Below are 14,872 nucleotides of genomic sequence, written 5' to 3' on the forward strand. Positions count from 1 at the left end.
CAAGAAAACAAAAGATGGATGACCTATTCTCAAATCAAAGGCATTCTGTAACCTGCTGTTCACTGGCTCCCCTTCTCCGGACAGTCTATTCAAGAAAGTAGCAATGCAGTGAATCAAACACAAGTCAGTTCCCTTCCACCCTATAGAAGTGCATCAAGTTTAATTCTCAAACATAATTTATCCTCTATGTACTGAAAATCTGATCCACCAAGCTGAGGCAGGTGGGGGGAGGCAGGTGGGGGGAAAAAAACACATTGAGTTTGGCATTCTATGCCTCAACTTGCAAGTGAAATTTGAGTCATTAACGTATGATTCTCTGGAGGCCAATTTCTACAGCATGCTGGGACAGAGTAGAAATGAGATTTAATAGATTTTGAAATGCTGAAAGGTTAGGGGGGAAAGCTATGTTCTCTGGGTATTGGTGAAGAGTTAATTAAAAATTGTGACTAAAATAGTAAGATGGAGTTTGGGGAGATTGAAATAAAAGCAGAAAATGCTGGAAATACATTCCAAGTCAAGCAGCATCTGTGGAGAGAAAAACAGAGTTAACCTTTTAGATCTACAGTCTTTCATCAGGGGTTGCTGGAGCATTAAATACTTTGACACAGGAGTAGTTAAGACTGAGACCATGACACCTTTTAAGGAAAAATTGGATAAATATTTGAAACAGGGAAGTTATAGAACTGAATGAACTAAATAGTATTTGAACCTCACTTCCATAGTCTAATGGGGGTCTCTAGTGGCAGGATTAAAGTACTGCAGCAGCACAATATTCCAGATCTACAGTTCTTTGTATTCGGCACCTGGGAGTTACTGGCCATGCTCCAATTGGTCTCAAAAGGTGGTGGTGGGCCACCTTCTTGAACCACTGAGTACATTAAGTGCAGGCGCTCCCACAATGCTGTTGGGTTGGAAGATTCAGGATTTTGATCCATGAACAATAAAGAAACAATGATACAATTTCAAGCCAAGAACGTGGAGAGGAACTTGCAGGTGGCCGTGTTCACATGCGTTTGTAGCTTTTGTCCTTCTCAGTCGTAGCGGTCACAGATTTGGAAGGTGTTGCTAGAGGAACCTGGGCAAGTTTGCTTCAATGCATCTTATAGATGGTACACAATGCAGCCACAGTGCTGAGGTTGTAGAGGGAGTGATGCTGAAGATGGTGGATAGGATGCCAATCAAGGAGGATCTCTGTCCTGGATGGTGTTGGACCTCTCAAGTGTTGACGGAGCTACACTCACCCAGGCAAGGGATTCCATCACACTGCTGACTGAACAAAGATAAACCGGGCGGAGCAACTGTCAGTGGAAGTAACGGCTCGATTTCTAGAAAGACTGTCTTAAAGGTCATGGTGCTTTTATGGTGATGTCTTGCTGTGCTGGGGCTCTTGACTGCCCAGCTGCTTCCCCAACCCATCGTGTGTCCAGAATAATGTAATTCCACGCTAACCAGCATTAATCAGCATCACCTGTTCCCCAAACATACCAGAGAACAAAGATTTTATTGTATTTATATAGCCGATCCAGTTAGGTTTCTGATAAATGAGGACCTGCAGGATTTTGAGGGTGGATATTTGATGATGGTAATGCTGTTAAAGTCCAAAGGGGAGGTGATTAAACTCTCTTTTTTGAGATGGCATCTTACCTGACACTATTACTTGCCATTTCATAGCCTAAGACAAAATGTTATCCAGGACTTGCTGCATGCAGGCATGAACTGCTTCATTATCTGGGGAGTTATGAGTCGGACTGAACACTGTGCAACCATCAGACAACACAAATGGAACGAAGGTCATTGGTGAAGCTGCGAAAGATGGTTTGGTCTTGGACACTGCCCCAATGAGCTCCTGTAACTATGTCCTGGAGCTGAAACAAATCAGCTTGCATCAAAGACAACCATCTTCCTTTGTAATATTATGACACCAGCTAATGGAAAGATTTCTCCCTGACTTCAATTTTACAACGGCTCACTGATGCCACAGTCGGTCAAATAGATAATAAAAGGACGTGTTGCGAATATGTTTAAATGAATAGTGTATCTGATGGGCTCTCATTGTGTTTTCTGCTTGTAATTTAAATTAAATATATGCTAGAATACTAAAAAGGCAGAAATAAAAAAGGAGATATTACTACCGAGATTAAAGTGGGTGAAAAGTGATGCATGTTGTTCTGACTGGGGAGCAGTTATAATTCTCAGGGAAGACAGCAGTGTAGTGGTAATGTTGCTGGACTAGCAATCCAGAGACCCGGGCGAATGCTCTGGGGACGTGGGTTTGCATGGAATTTGAATTCAGTTTATAAATCTGGATAGTCTCAGTAATGGTGACCATGAAACCATTGATTGTCAAAGAAATCCAGCTGGTTCTAATTTCCTTTAGGGAAGAAAATCTGACATCCTTACCCACCTAGCCCATCTGTGACTCATGAGCATAGCAATGTTCAAAAGCAATTGGGGATGGGAAGAGAAGGCAATTAAAAACTTTCAAAATTGTGTCACAATACCACGTCATGGTACAACCCAATGCTTTTTCTGCAGCTTGCTGAGAACCTCTAGTGGCACAAACTAGATACTGAAGCTTCAAATTATATTGTACTTGAAAGAGACACAAGATGATTTCACCCAGGAAGCATGTTTTAAGATTTAACTGGCAAATTGGAGGTTGCAATCTCTCCATTTTTTTAATAAAACAGGGTTTTTGCATGTTTGAGTGCTTTTATGCCACACACCAACCGTGGCATATATGCAGACTGAAAAGGGTTGTGAAATGGCCATGTGTTATTTTTCACAAGGATTTGAATTCCTCTCAAAAGGCACTTTGATTTGGGGGTTCGCAGGAACTCCAACATATTTCTCTAACATGGGTACACGTGCACATACGACCACTGCTGTGGCACAATTAAGTAATAATACAAACTGCTGTTCCACCGCTCATTGACACGGGACAATTTGGACCAGTGCGCTCACAAATACTACCGTATCCCATAAAGAGTAACATTTCCTCAGAGGTGTCTCACCTGATTCTAGTGAAGGCATACAGCAAATAGGCCGCTGTGTTTCCCCTGTCATCCAACATTTTGTCGAAGGAGAAGATGTAGTCGTTTGTCCTATTATGAGAAAGATCGGCATATTTGATACAGCCGAATGCAACAGCTTCATTCGCTGCCTTCAACTCTTCAGGTGTCAAAACCTATAACAGGAAGGCAAAAAACAAAACATTTTTTGAACAACAGTCGCATTTAATGCTACGAGGTGATGATCAAATGAAGTATCTGTGACACTGCAATTTTGTGATCTCCAACATTAATCCACAACAATTACCACGGGTCACAGAAATGTAGAGTATAGGAGGCCATTCAGTTCAGGAAAGTAAGGGCAGGAAAACTACAACATAATCCAGGAGCTGCAGAAGAGAAAACCAAGTCCAATCATCTTTCTACATTCTCTTCCACTTTGCCAGACCATTTCATTTCCGTTTCAGACCTTCCTAACACCCCTTTACCACCCCATTATCTTCCTATCTAGCAAATATCCTTAACTTCTTTTATTATGCTTCTTAATAACAATTCAGCCAGTTAATCACGTTCTGTTTTTCTTCTTAAACTGATATACCTTGGGACATTTCCCAAAGTTGCCAAAATCTGAAGAGTATTACTGCAACACAAGACTCAAATATGGTTTGTAATAGCTTTCCCTGTGTTTATTTAAAAATACTGAACAAAGAATCTTACTATCCCAATGACGTGGATGATTGTTTTCTCCAAAGATCAGGGGAGGCAGGGTCATTGAATATTTTTAAGGCAGAGGGAGAAAGATTTTTGATTTATAAAGGATATCGGGGTGGGGGGTAGGGGAGAGGAAAGAGAGATCAGGAATGTAGAGTTGAGGCCACAACCAGATCAGCCATAATCTTACTGAGTGGAAGAAAAAGATCGCGAGGCCAAATGGCCTGCTCCTGATTAGTATAATTATACAAATATATATATCACACCAGACTGCCGCATGTTTCTTTTCTTTTAAGATCATGAGAAACTAAAAAGGTTTGAGTAACAAAGTCTGTGGTATGACTAAGAGTCATTACCTTCTCTCGTTCCTTCACCAACAGTTTATCCATCGATCTTTTCAGACCCTCTTCTAGTAGGTCAGCCAATCGCACAGTTTCACCTGACCTGGTTTTGAACTTCTTTCTGTGAGCAGATGTCAAAATATAATGCTGATATATTTTATAAAGAAAAATATTTCCACGTGTTCTTTTAGTATTGCTCAGAATACAGAACATCCAATCATTAATCTTTCTAGCTCCCAAGAAATCTGTAAGAACCCAGAAACGTGTTGTTGAATGGGTAAAACAGTTCAATATTTTGTAACCTTGCTTGTGAGCGATGGGGATTTAAACGCTTCTCCAATTCTGTTACCAACTGGAGGCACCATTCAAGTTCTTCCATTGCCCAGCAATGCAATTACACTGTTGGAAGACTACGTTCTCTTCTGCATCCGTATGGACTTCTGAACTTTATTTCACAATCGCCTTTTTTTGTTGCCCGAGTAATAGTCAATTTGTTCTGAATTTCAGTCTGTGGGCCCTGGGTTGAAAGGGGTTAAACCCACTCCATATCGGGCCCATAAGATAAGTAGAAAGAGCAGGTTGTCACTCTTTGCTGTAGACGAATGCCGAATTTGGAGAGGTGAAAGGAAGCGTGATGCCCGGCCGCACTGTTGTTTCAGAGGTTCCAAACCACTTTAGAAAATGCAAGTACAATATAAGGATTTGGGGGAGAATCATAATTCAATTCGTAAAGGATCATCATGTGCCGGAAAACCCGGAATTGTTAAGAGCACTTACTTATCTTCACCCAACACCACACCAAACCCGGTATGCTCCACTCTCATCTTTTTGGGGTCATACCAGCCAATCATCTGGGCTGCAGCAAAGACTGTCTGGAAGTGGACATTCTGGGGTGGAAGGTAAAACATAATGAAAATCATTACACGGGAAAAAAGCAATTTACAATACTGATGGAATGATAATTCCTGGCTCAATTCTCAAAATTCATACACACACCAGAGTGACAGTGACGACGTAGATATTAGAATAATCTCGTTAGTGGAGGAGCTGCTTGCGTATATAAATGAGAATTTTGCACTCCCATGAAAATGCTATTAAATATACTTCACTTACTTGATCCCCAGTAACCTACCTTCGTTACTTTTGCACTCAAAAGGTGAGGCTTTTCAACATTAGGAAACTTCAACATTTCCCAATTCTGACACACAATGTGGCCACTGAACAGTGCGAGATTGAGTATACGGTTTCCATTTGCCATGCCAATTAAATATATATTTCTATTGAGTTACTGTCAACATCGATCTACAGATTTATTTTTGAAGTAATGAAGTCGAAATTCCAAACGAGTTGATAAAATCAGCTTCAAAACACTTTCCGGTTTCAATGCAAATATGGCAGTGATAAAGCGATGCACCGATAAATCAAGCCCACCTGCCCATTATCCACAACATAGATAATCATATCAGCCTTCTCATCAAAAATCCTTTGTCGAAGAGCCGCCAAGTCTGATGTGTCATATGTGTACCCTCCATCTGATTTTTCAATTGTCAGAGGCATCGAGCATCCGGGCGGAAACACAATCTTTCGGCCTTCGTCAAGCTCTAGCATACCTGCCAGAATAAATGATGCAACCTGATTTTAGCCATCTGTATGATGACGATGCAAAACAAGGCTCTAGTGATTATCATAATTTTCTCAATTGTAAAAGAGTTAATAAACCTGCATGCGGTGGCTCATTACTCCTATCTTTTAGGTTGGATTTCATCTTTATTCCCTGTACTGCCTATAGCTAACTGTTAGCAGTAAAAGCACAAAAACACAGAGCCCCATTGGAACAAAAACACTCATGTGAAGTTCATAGGAAATACGAGAGGTGTTCATTAGGTGCAATGAAAGCAAAATATGGTGGATGCAGGAGATCAGAAATAAAAACAGAAAGTGCTGGAAAAACAGTTGGCCTGACAGCAACTGCAGAGAAACAGAGTGAACGTTCCCAGTCCAATATGTTTTGAAGAGACACATTGGGCTTGAAAAGTTAAGCCTGTTTCTCTCTCCAGATGCTGCTAGCGGTTGAGTTTCTCCACCACTTTGTTTTTATTTCAGTAGGTGCAATCCTATCTCCAAATCAGAAACAATTACAAACTGGACAAGCATCATTAATAACATCATTAACTCTAAATTCCATGTCTGATAATTTAGCTCTTTTTATGTACACTAAAATTAAGCAGCTTTGAATTAACAGGAATAGACTAGATTTGCTTGAAATCACTCCCAGTTATTTTCGATATATGTATTTATTGTGTGACTCCTATTAAATTTCAGCCCATAACTTAAGGACCAGCAAGTTGATTCGCTTTATCAGAAGAAAAATCTCATGGGCAAAAATGACTTTAAAGAGTTCACTTCCATTGACAACTAGAGAGCAATTTTAGTTATTTAATTTAAAATTTATAGATTTTAGAAATGTACAACAGCAAATTTAGCTAATGCCAGCAAGGCATTTGGACCTTAAAAATCTAAATTTCTAAAAGAGTGATGATTCAGAAAGTTGTGTATAAAAGTTACAATTTATGTCAGAGATTTCAGAGTAACTTTAATTGAATTAAACAGGAGTTCCAGCATTCCCCGTTCCAGTCTTATTTTTACCTTTTTCCTCAAACAATTTAACAACGTCAGTCATCATGTCTTGGTAGTACGATTCACCTCTTTCAATCAGCTTTATATCAAGATGGTCATAGATTTTCTGGAATTCTACAAAAAAGCCATTAAAAACATGAGGAAAAGCAGTCAAACTGAGAAAACAACTAGTGTCTACCAAACAAGACACAGATCAGAACATCCTTCTCAATGAAGAAAGCAGGAAGCAAAATATCCTCTGATTCCAATTAAATCAAAAATAAATCTGCAGACACCCATGTTTTATGAAACAACTCAAAGCCCCACATCACCTGAACAAAACATCTCTCTCCATCACACTTGGGAAGCTACGCCATTAATGGGTATAGCAAAGGAGAGTTACACGGCAGTGCAAAGTTGGAGTCGGAGAACTTCTCACTGGGTACAATGACGAACTAGCTGAACTCTGCAAGCCCTGATTCCCTAAGCTGGCAACACTCCTCCTGAAACTCTCTCATCATTTGGAAAAGACAAAATGTGTTCACACACTTAATCACACAAACTTACAAAGAAAAGCATAGATTCCATTTATTGCTCATCTTATGAGCAGAATTACAAATACTGACAACCAGATTGGTCTTAAATAGAGGCATGCAAAAGGGTAGAGGGACTAAAAGCCAGATACTGTCCATGCTGTGATAACTTGTCTTTGGTGATGTGGTGCAGATGTGGCTTCAAATCCTAGCGTCCAAAGCCACACCCCCAGTGTGCACCAGTGACACACTATCATTCCTCCTCCACTTGAGTCAATGCAAGATTGCCTAGCCGTAGAGCTCCTGGCAGCAAGCTGCACAGCTAGACTGCATTCTATTATCGCTGTTTGAACACAAAATGTTGCCATTTAGATGGTGTCCTACTTTAATTAATCAAATTCTCCCATCAATTCCTAGCATCTTTCCAGCTAGTAGGCAGGATAACTTTTAAGATAAAGTTAAATTTAATAGAAACCCGTTCTGATGGATTATGGACTGGAATTAAGTCTGGCTCCACATAACTCTTGTCATAAAACCAGGGTCTACCATCTGAACACCCTTCATAACCTTCCTTCAAGACCACGTCTCAACCCCTGGAAGCCTAGCCTGTGGCTTTAGGGCTAACTCAACAGAAAACACATAGCCCCTGCAACAGGAATACCAGTGCAACCGTCACTCTTAAATACACTTCCCCACAGTGGCAGAATATACCCAGGTGAAACATCTGTGGGACTTAAAACAAGTAGGAAGGGTGTTGTATTGACACGGTTCAGAATTCAGGAATTACCGTGTAGTCTGCAATACATTGGTGGAACCTCTCACAAAGATCCAGAGTGGCGCTTCACTCAAGGAAGTTAGACTGGAGCCACAAACTATTAAGTCCTTCCTAGTGTTTCACAAAGGACAGCTTCCTAATCTCATACGCTCCATTAACATGCATAACAATGATAAAAATGGCACACTGTTTTAGTAGATCAATGTATTGCTTTAGAAATATCATGTGAGAAACTAAGTGTTAATTTCATTAGACACGCATTTTCAAAAACATAGAATTTACCATAAAATACAGACAAGACAGTAAATATTGTTTGTAAGAAATACTGTTGCAGGAACATAGTAAATCATTCAGTTCTCATTAAATCAGATCATGGCTGATTTGTACCAAAACCATTACCTAAAAAAGGCCATCTCGACGTTGAAAATCTCAATTGTCAAACTAAAAAGTCCCTCTATTGTCTCACAAAGAACTAGATGTGACCTTGACAAATCCCAGCTAAATCTTTTCCTTTGTTAGTTCCTTAACTTGGATTTCTAGCTTACCCTTCCGAGAAACATCACAGATCAGATTCCAGGCCTTAATAATTTCTGGATTGTGCCTCTGAAGCAGCACCACACACTCATACGCCCGCTTCTTGAAGGCTTCCTCCTCATCAAATCTCTTTTTGGATTCCTGTAAGCACATGACAATTGCTGAGAATTTTTAAACATAATAAAAGGACAGGCATGCTCAACTCGTGGCTATAATAAAGCATTAAACTTTTTTAAATGTTGATAATTAAGTTCTGGGTTTCATTTCTAGAGGGAAAGGATTGAAAAGCAGTGAAATTATGTTAAACTTAATTAAGACTGCACTTGGGAGAACTGTGATCAGTCCTGGGCTCTTAATTACGAGAAGGATATTAAGCCACTTAAGAAGTTGTAAAAAAAATATTGATTAGAATACTAGAGCTGAGGCGTTAGATGGGGTAGGCATGGAGACGATTCTACTTCCGAGCAAGATCAAAGCCAGAGGCTTTAAGATTGCCGTTAATAAGACCAACAGAGAATTCAGAAAAACCTCTTTACCCAGAGAATGAGAACGTGAAACACTTCGCCACAGGGAGTAATTGAAGGGAATATCAGAGATGCATTTCAGCAAAAGCTTGATAAGCATGATGGAGAAAGGAATAGCAGGTTATGCCGATCGGTGCAAATTAAGAGTGGTGTGAGGCTGACCATGCTTATAATAACCAAAGCTATGGGCCAGATGAGTTTCTGTGCTGCGTGTTCTACGTAACTCTATAAATATAAAGCAGCATTATAGCCCAATAATTGAAGATTAAATTCCAGTAATCTGCAGTCAGCACACCACAAATTTAATCTTTCAGAAAAGTTTGTATGGTACATCTTAATGGAGCATTCAACGTTGGCTTGACAACCATCATAAAAAGACACCTTCCGTTCAGTGAAAACTGATCATCTATAACATTTATGCATAAAATAGACTGATGAGTGAGTGACAGTGACTACAACGGCAATGCCATCTTGCATTTTAGATGATAAACTGCTCGAGCAGATCATGATCACCAAGATGAGCCCATTTCCATGTAATTAGTCCAACATAATCATCATTCACCTATTAAAATGTGAAAGTATCTGCGCTAAATCAACAAACAATGAACGATGGAGCAAAACAAATGGCTTTACTGCTATGATAAAATTTACTTCAAATTTATTAACAGTTGACTACTACAGAAGATCTGGGCAAATTATATTGACTCTGGGAACAATATAGAGGTGGTTAATTATCAACAGGTGGAAGCCAGTCATAAAATTACAGTTCTTTCCTCTCAAGTTCCAACTCACTGCAACACGCCAAGAAGGACAAGCTGAATGAATTTTTCCATGTGATAAATTAAAAGTTCCTGATCTCGCCTATGACTTTCTGAGCGAGGATTTGGGAGTGAAATATTAGGAAGGTCACTCTTATCTCTATCCTCAGAGGACTCTTGCAAAACTGTTAGTGGGATGCATGCAATTTTCAGTTTTCTCACAAGCCGTAATCAAATATCAGCGTGTAAATTATAAATATCTCAGAACAATGAACAAGCCAACCATCAAAACTAGTTACACATATTATCTTGAGGGATGTTTTGTTTTGATGAAGGTTTATGCACAAATCTATTAAATGCACAGGATTATAATTTATTAGATGCTCCCAGTCTTTTTTTTTATTCTTTCATGGTGTGTGGGCGGTGCTGGATAGGCCAGCTTTTATTGTCCATCCCTAACTGCTCTTGATATGATGGAGGTGAGCCACCTTCTTGAACCGCTGCAGGTCGTGTGTTGTAGGAATACCCACACTGCGGTCAGGAAAGGGGTTCCAGAGTTTTGACCCAGCAACAATGAAGGATTTGGTTACGAGTCAGGAAGATGAGTGGTTTGGAAGGGAACTTGTAGGTAGTTGTGTTTCCATGCATCTGCTGCCCTTGCCCTTCCGAGGTGGTGGTTGTGGGTTTGGAAGGTGCTGACAAAGGAGCCTTGGTGAGTTGATGTTGTGTATCTTGTAGATGGTACACTCTGCTACCACTGTGTCCCGAGCCTCTGACCTGATCTTCTAGCCACAGTATTTATATGGCTGGTCCAGTTTTGTTTCTGGACAAAACAACTCACATTTCCAATCAGCTTCCACATCACTGAAAGTTGAATTAGTGGATCTTAAGTTTCTCTTCCATTATGTCAGCAAGATTATATCTTTGGTGCCCTTAACCCAGGAGTTCCACCACTTGGAAGCACAAGGGTAATCAGGTCATGGCAATAGCATCACCACCAAGTTCTCTACAATTCACACACTATCCAGCTCCTTTGCTGGGCCAAAATCCTGAAACTCCCTGGCAAATAATATTGTGGTGGTGGCACCTCCACCACATGGACTGCAGCAGCTTAAGTTGGCATCTCACCACGGGCTTCTCGACAACAGCTAGTGGCTTTGCCAGCAACTTTCGCGTCCTGAGAATATTTTTTTAAATGCTGAAGTTGTTTAACAAAGGAAAGAAAAGGGTTATGAATGCTTGAAGCACATAAAAGATTTTGGCATAAAATAGCATGTGATGGCTGTGTGTCTTTAAAGGGAGACAGCAGTCAGTCTGTCAGTTACCTCACTTAAGAAAGTCAAAGTAGCAAAGACAGAAAACATGCAGGAGCCTTGCAGGGAAAAGGAAACCTGGCAAAAAAGAGGAAAAGAGAAAGATTGGGAGGGGAGAGGAAATGTTTTTTAAAATTCTGTTTTTACCACTGTGTGGTGATGTGGGACGTCAATGATTGTAATATTACTATATCACTAAAGTTAATTTGTTAAGCTCAGGTCAATAACTGCAAAATTAATGTCTCAACACCTTGCACAACGGGAGAGGAAACTTACTTTATAGAAGGCCTGAAGGTCACCAATTGGAGGGGAAACAATCAGGTAATCTGGAAACTTGTCCTGCAAGTGAGCAATCAACATACCAAATTGTGTTCCCCAGTCACCAACATGATTTATCCTGAAATCAACAAAGATGCAATTTAAACAGGGTTCTAACAAGGTAGAATTACAAAGGCATCACAAAACATTTTCATAATGTTCGTTTAAATCATGCTACTGTGTTTACTTAATAATTATCAACATTATTCCATCTGCATAAGATGATGGATGTACTGGAAATCAAATCCATTGGAGTTGGGATAGCTTCAGATGGTACATTTTGCCGATTGCTGAAGCGACCAACCCAGGAGTGACATATTTGCCCCAATTCTATTTCTATTCTTTCATCTTCTCTTCCCTTCCTTGACGAGTCTGTCTCCATTTCTAGGGGTAGGCTATCAATTAATATTTACTATAAACCCAGACTCCCACAGCTACATTGACTGCACTTCCTCACATCCTACTTTCTGTAAGGACTCAATTCCATTCCCCCAGTTTCTCTGTTCTGATGATGCAACCTTCCACACCAGGATTTCTGATATGGCTTCCTTTTTCCTCCCACCCAGTGTGATTGACTGGGGCCTTCATTATGTCCAATCAATCTCTCACACTTCTGCTTTCACCACTTCTCCTACCTCCCAGAACAATGATAGATCCCCTTTGCCCTCACACATATTCATAAGATATAGCAGAATTAGGCTATTCGGCCTATTGTGTCTGCTCCACCATGCGATCATGGCTGATATGTTCCTCATCTACAATGCTACAGACCAAGAGCTGGATGGCAAAATCAGCCAGAGCATCTCCTCCCAAGAACACATGACCTAGGTGTAGGAGTAGACAATTTAGCCTTCCGAGCCAAAACACTTTAAATGTGATCATGGCTGATCCCATCATGGCCTCAACTTCACTGTCCTGCCCATTCTCCATAACCCTTCAACCCATTACCAATTAAAAATCTGTCCCCCCCCCCCCCCCCCCCCCCCCCCCCAACATTACTCACTGTCCCTGCATCCATCGCACTCTGGGGTAGTGAATTCCACAGATTCACAACCTTTTAGGAGAAGTGGTTTCTCCTCAAATATGTTTTAAATTTGGGACCTCTTATTCTAAGATTATGACCTCTCGTTTTTGAATGCCCCACAAGAGGAAGCATCAGCTCCAAGTTTTTTTAGCGTCTTGTATACCTTACCATCCACCCCACCAATTCAACAGATCATACTTTGCCATTCTGCCATCTCCAGTGTGATGCCATCACCAAACACATCATCCCCTGCCTTTCATGCAACACCTCTCATTTCACTAACTCCCTTCTAACCATCCAAAACCCCCAAAACTCCTTTCAAGAGAAGCATCAATTTACATGTACTTCTTTCAATTGAGTATATTATATTTGTTGTTTACTATGTAGTCTTCTCTACATTGGGTTATTGAGTTCATGCAATCCAGTCTGTCCCATTCCCCTATGTAGCCCTGCAAGTGTATTCCCTCAAATGGCCTTCTCAGTTTCTTTTGGAATTATTGCTTGTCGCCACTTCCACCACCCCCATAAACAGTGAATTGCAGGCGATTATCACTTGTAAATTGAGACATCTGGGATGCAATCCCGGGTCACCACCCGTGCGGAGCCCGAACACCCAACCCCCAACTGCGTGGGTCTCATCCTCTAAACATTAACTCTGTTTTTCCCTCAACAGATGCTGCCAGATCTGCTAAACCTTTCCAGCGTTTCCTGCTTTCATGTCAGATTTCCAGCATCTGCCAAATTTTGTTTTAGCATTAGTGTTCAAACGTTGGAGACTAATTCTATGAAATTGGGTTACTGACTTCCCCAAGAGTGAAGTGGGATTCAATCATGGGCACAATTAGCATTTCCACTGACCTTAAAACGTCATAATCCACAAATTCAAACAAGCGGCACATGCTGTCCCCAATAATGGTTGATCGCAAGTGGCCCACGTGCATCTCTTTGGCAATATTGGGAGAGGAGAAATCTACCACCACCTATAAAGAAAACATATCTGAATAAGTACTTTTATGCAATGCAATACTGTATTAATACCAAATTTTGAGGCTAGCTCTAAATGAGGGGACCAGAAATCAAATCAAGCAAAGAACAAGTCTCTAATCTGCATATGATAGATTAACTTTGTAACATAAATTGTAGTGGATACAAACATCAAATAAGCTCCAGCAAGATAATGCCATTGTAGTACCAATGTGGGAAGTGTCATTATCAGGATGTTTCAGAGCACCTGATCACAGATGGAGATCAGCAATATTGAGCATTGATGGAATTTTAAAAAACCTTCTGGATTCATACACTGCCTTTCATGATCTCAGGGCGTCCCAAAGTGTTTTACAGCCAATGGTACTTAACTGTTGTCATCGTTACAATGCCGAACATGAAGCAGTCAATTTGTGCACAGCAAGTTCCAGCAAACAGCAATTAATTAATTTATTTATGGGATGTGGGCGTCGCTGATTAGGCCAGTGTAGGAATACCCACTGTGCTGTTAGGGAGGGAGTTCCAAGATGTTGCCTCATCAATAGTGAAGGAACAGTGATATATGGACAGCACAGTGGTTAGCACAGTTGCTTCAAGCACCAGGGTCCCAGGTTCGATTCCCAGCTAGATTTTGTGCTCAAGCCCTGAAATGGGACCTGATACCACAATCTTTGGCTCAGGTGAGAGTCCCACTTATTAAGTCATGGCTGACCACTAATATATGGCAATAATGTGGCAAAGAGAGCTGGACGGGGGGGGGAGGGGGGGGCGGGGGGGGATTCAAGGAAAATAAGCCTTACCTCCCCTTTAAAGTATAGTACTAGATTGCTGTGACTGGCATTATGGTGCAGAACAGAAAGTCTGTAATTCCTGACTAAACTATATGTGGGGAACGACTGTATGTGTGCACTTTAACTTTGGTTTGTTGTGTTTCTCTAAATTTTGCCAAACATACCGCCCACCCCAATGTTCTATCTGCAAGCCATTCTACTTAGCTCACTTTATGTCACACCATGATTTTAACTCTCTTGTTTGGCTTGACTCAGAGATAGCACTACCACTTTCGAGTCAAAACAATCGACTGGACTTGAGCATGACAGTCCAGGCTGGTAACATCAATGAACTGAGGAAGTATGATATTGGTTGAAACATCGACTTTTAGATGAGTTGCTTACTATCAATTTGGTACCAAGTATCTCGGTCAATATCCAAGACAATATAAGAAGGTTCCATGGCATGGTTTAGAAAACAAGCATGGAATTTTTCCTGTTGTCCTGATCAATAATCAATGTTCAGGAAATACAATCAAAAGAGATTAATTAATCATGTATCACATTGTCAAAAAGAAAAAGGAAGCATTCATAAGATCTAAAAAGCCTAGGACAGATGAAGCCCTTGAAGAATATAAAGTAGGAAGGAACTAAAGGTAG

The 14,872-nt window shown here is 40.6% G+C and overlaps 1 protein-coding gene across 2 annotated transcripts in view; it reads right to left on the minus strand.

Moving 5' to 3' along the window:
* The window catches only part of rars1 (arginyl-tRNA synthetase 1), a 40,277-nt gene that overhangs the window by 4,660 nt on the left and 20,745 nt on the right, over positions 1-14,872 (minus strand). For both annotated transcript variants that reach the window (XM_038796047.1, XM_038796048.1), the window contains 8 exons: positions 13,317-13,438; positions 11,393-11,513; positions 8,533-8,662; positions 6,710-6,814; positions 5,495-5,673; positions 4,841-4,950; positions 4,079-4,184; positions 3,015-3,187 (listed from right to left, as the gene is read on the minus strand). In XM_038796047.1, the coding sequence (XP_038651975.1) occupies positions 3,015-3,187; positions 4,079-4,184; positions 4,841-4,950; positions 5,495-5,673; positions 6,710-6,814; positions 8,533-8,662; positions 11,393-11,513; positions 13,317-13,438 (1,046 nt within the window). The remainder of the gene's footprint in view (positions 1-3,014; positions 3,188-4,078; positions 4,185-4,840; positions 4,951-5,494; positions 5,674-6,709; positions 6,815-8,532; positions 8,663-11,392; positions 11,514-13,316; positions 13,439-14,872) is intronic.

The sequence above is a fragment of the Scyliorhinus canicula genome, chromosome 4 (genome assembly GCF_902713615.1).
Source record: "Scyliorhinus canicula chromosome 4, sScyCan1.1, whole genome shotgun sequence".
NCBI classification, from domain to species: Eukaryota; Metazoa; Chordata; class Chondrichthyes; order Carcharhiniformes; family Scyliorhinidae; genus Scyliorhinus; species Scyliorhinus canicula.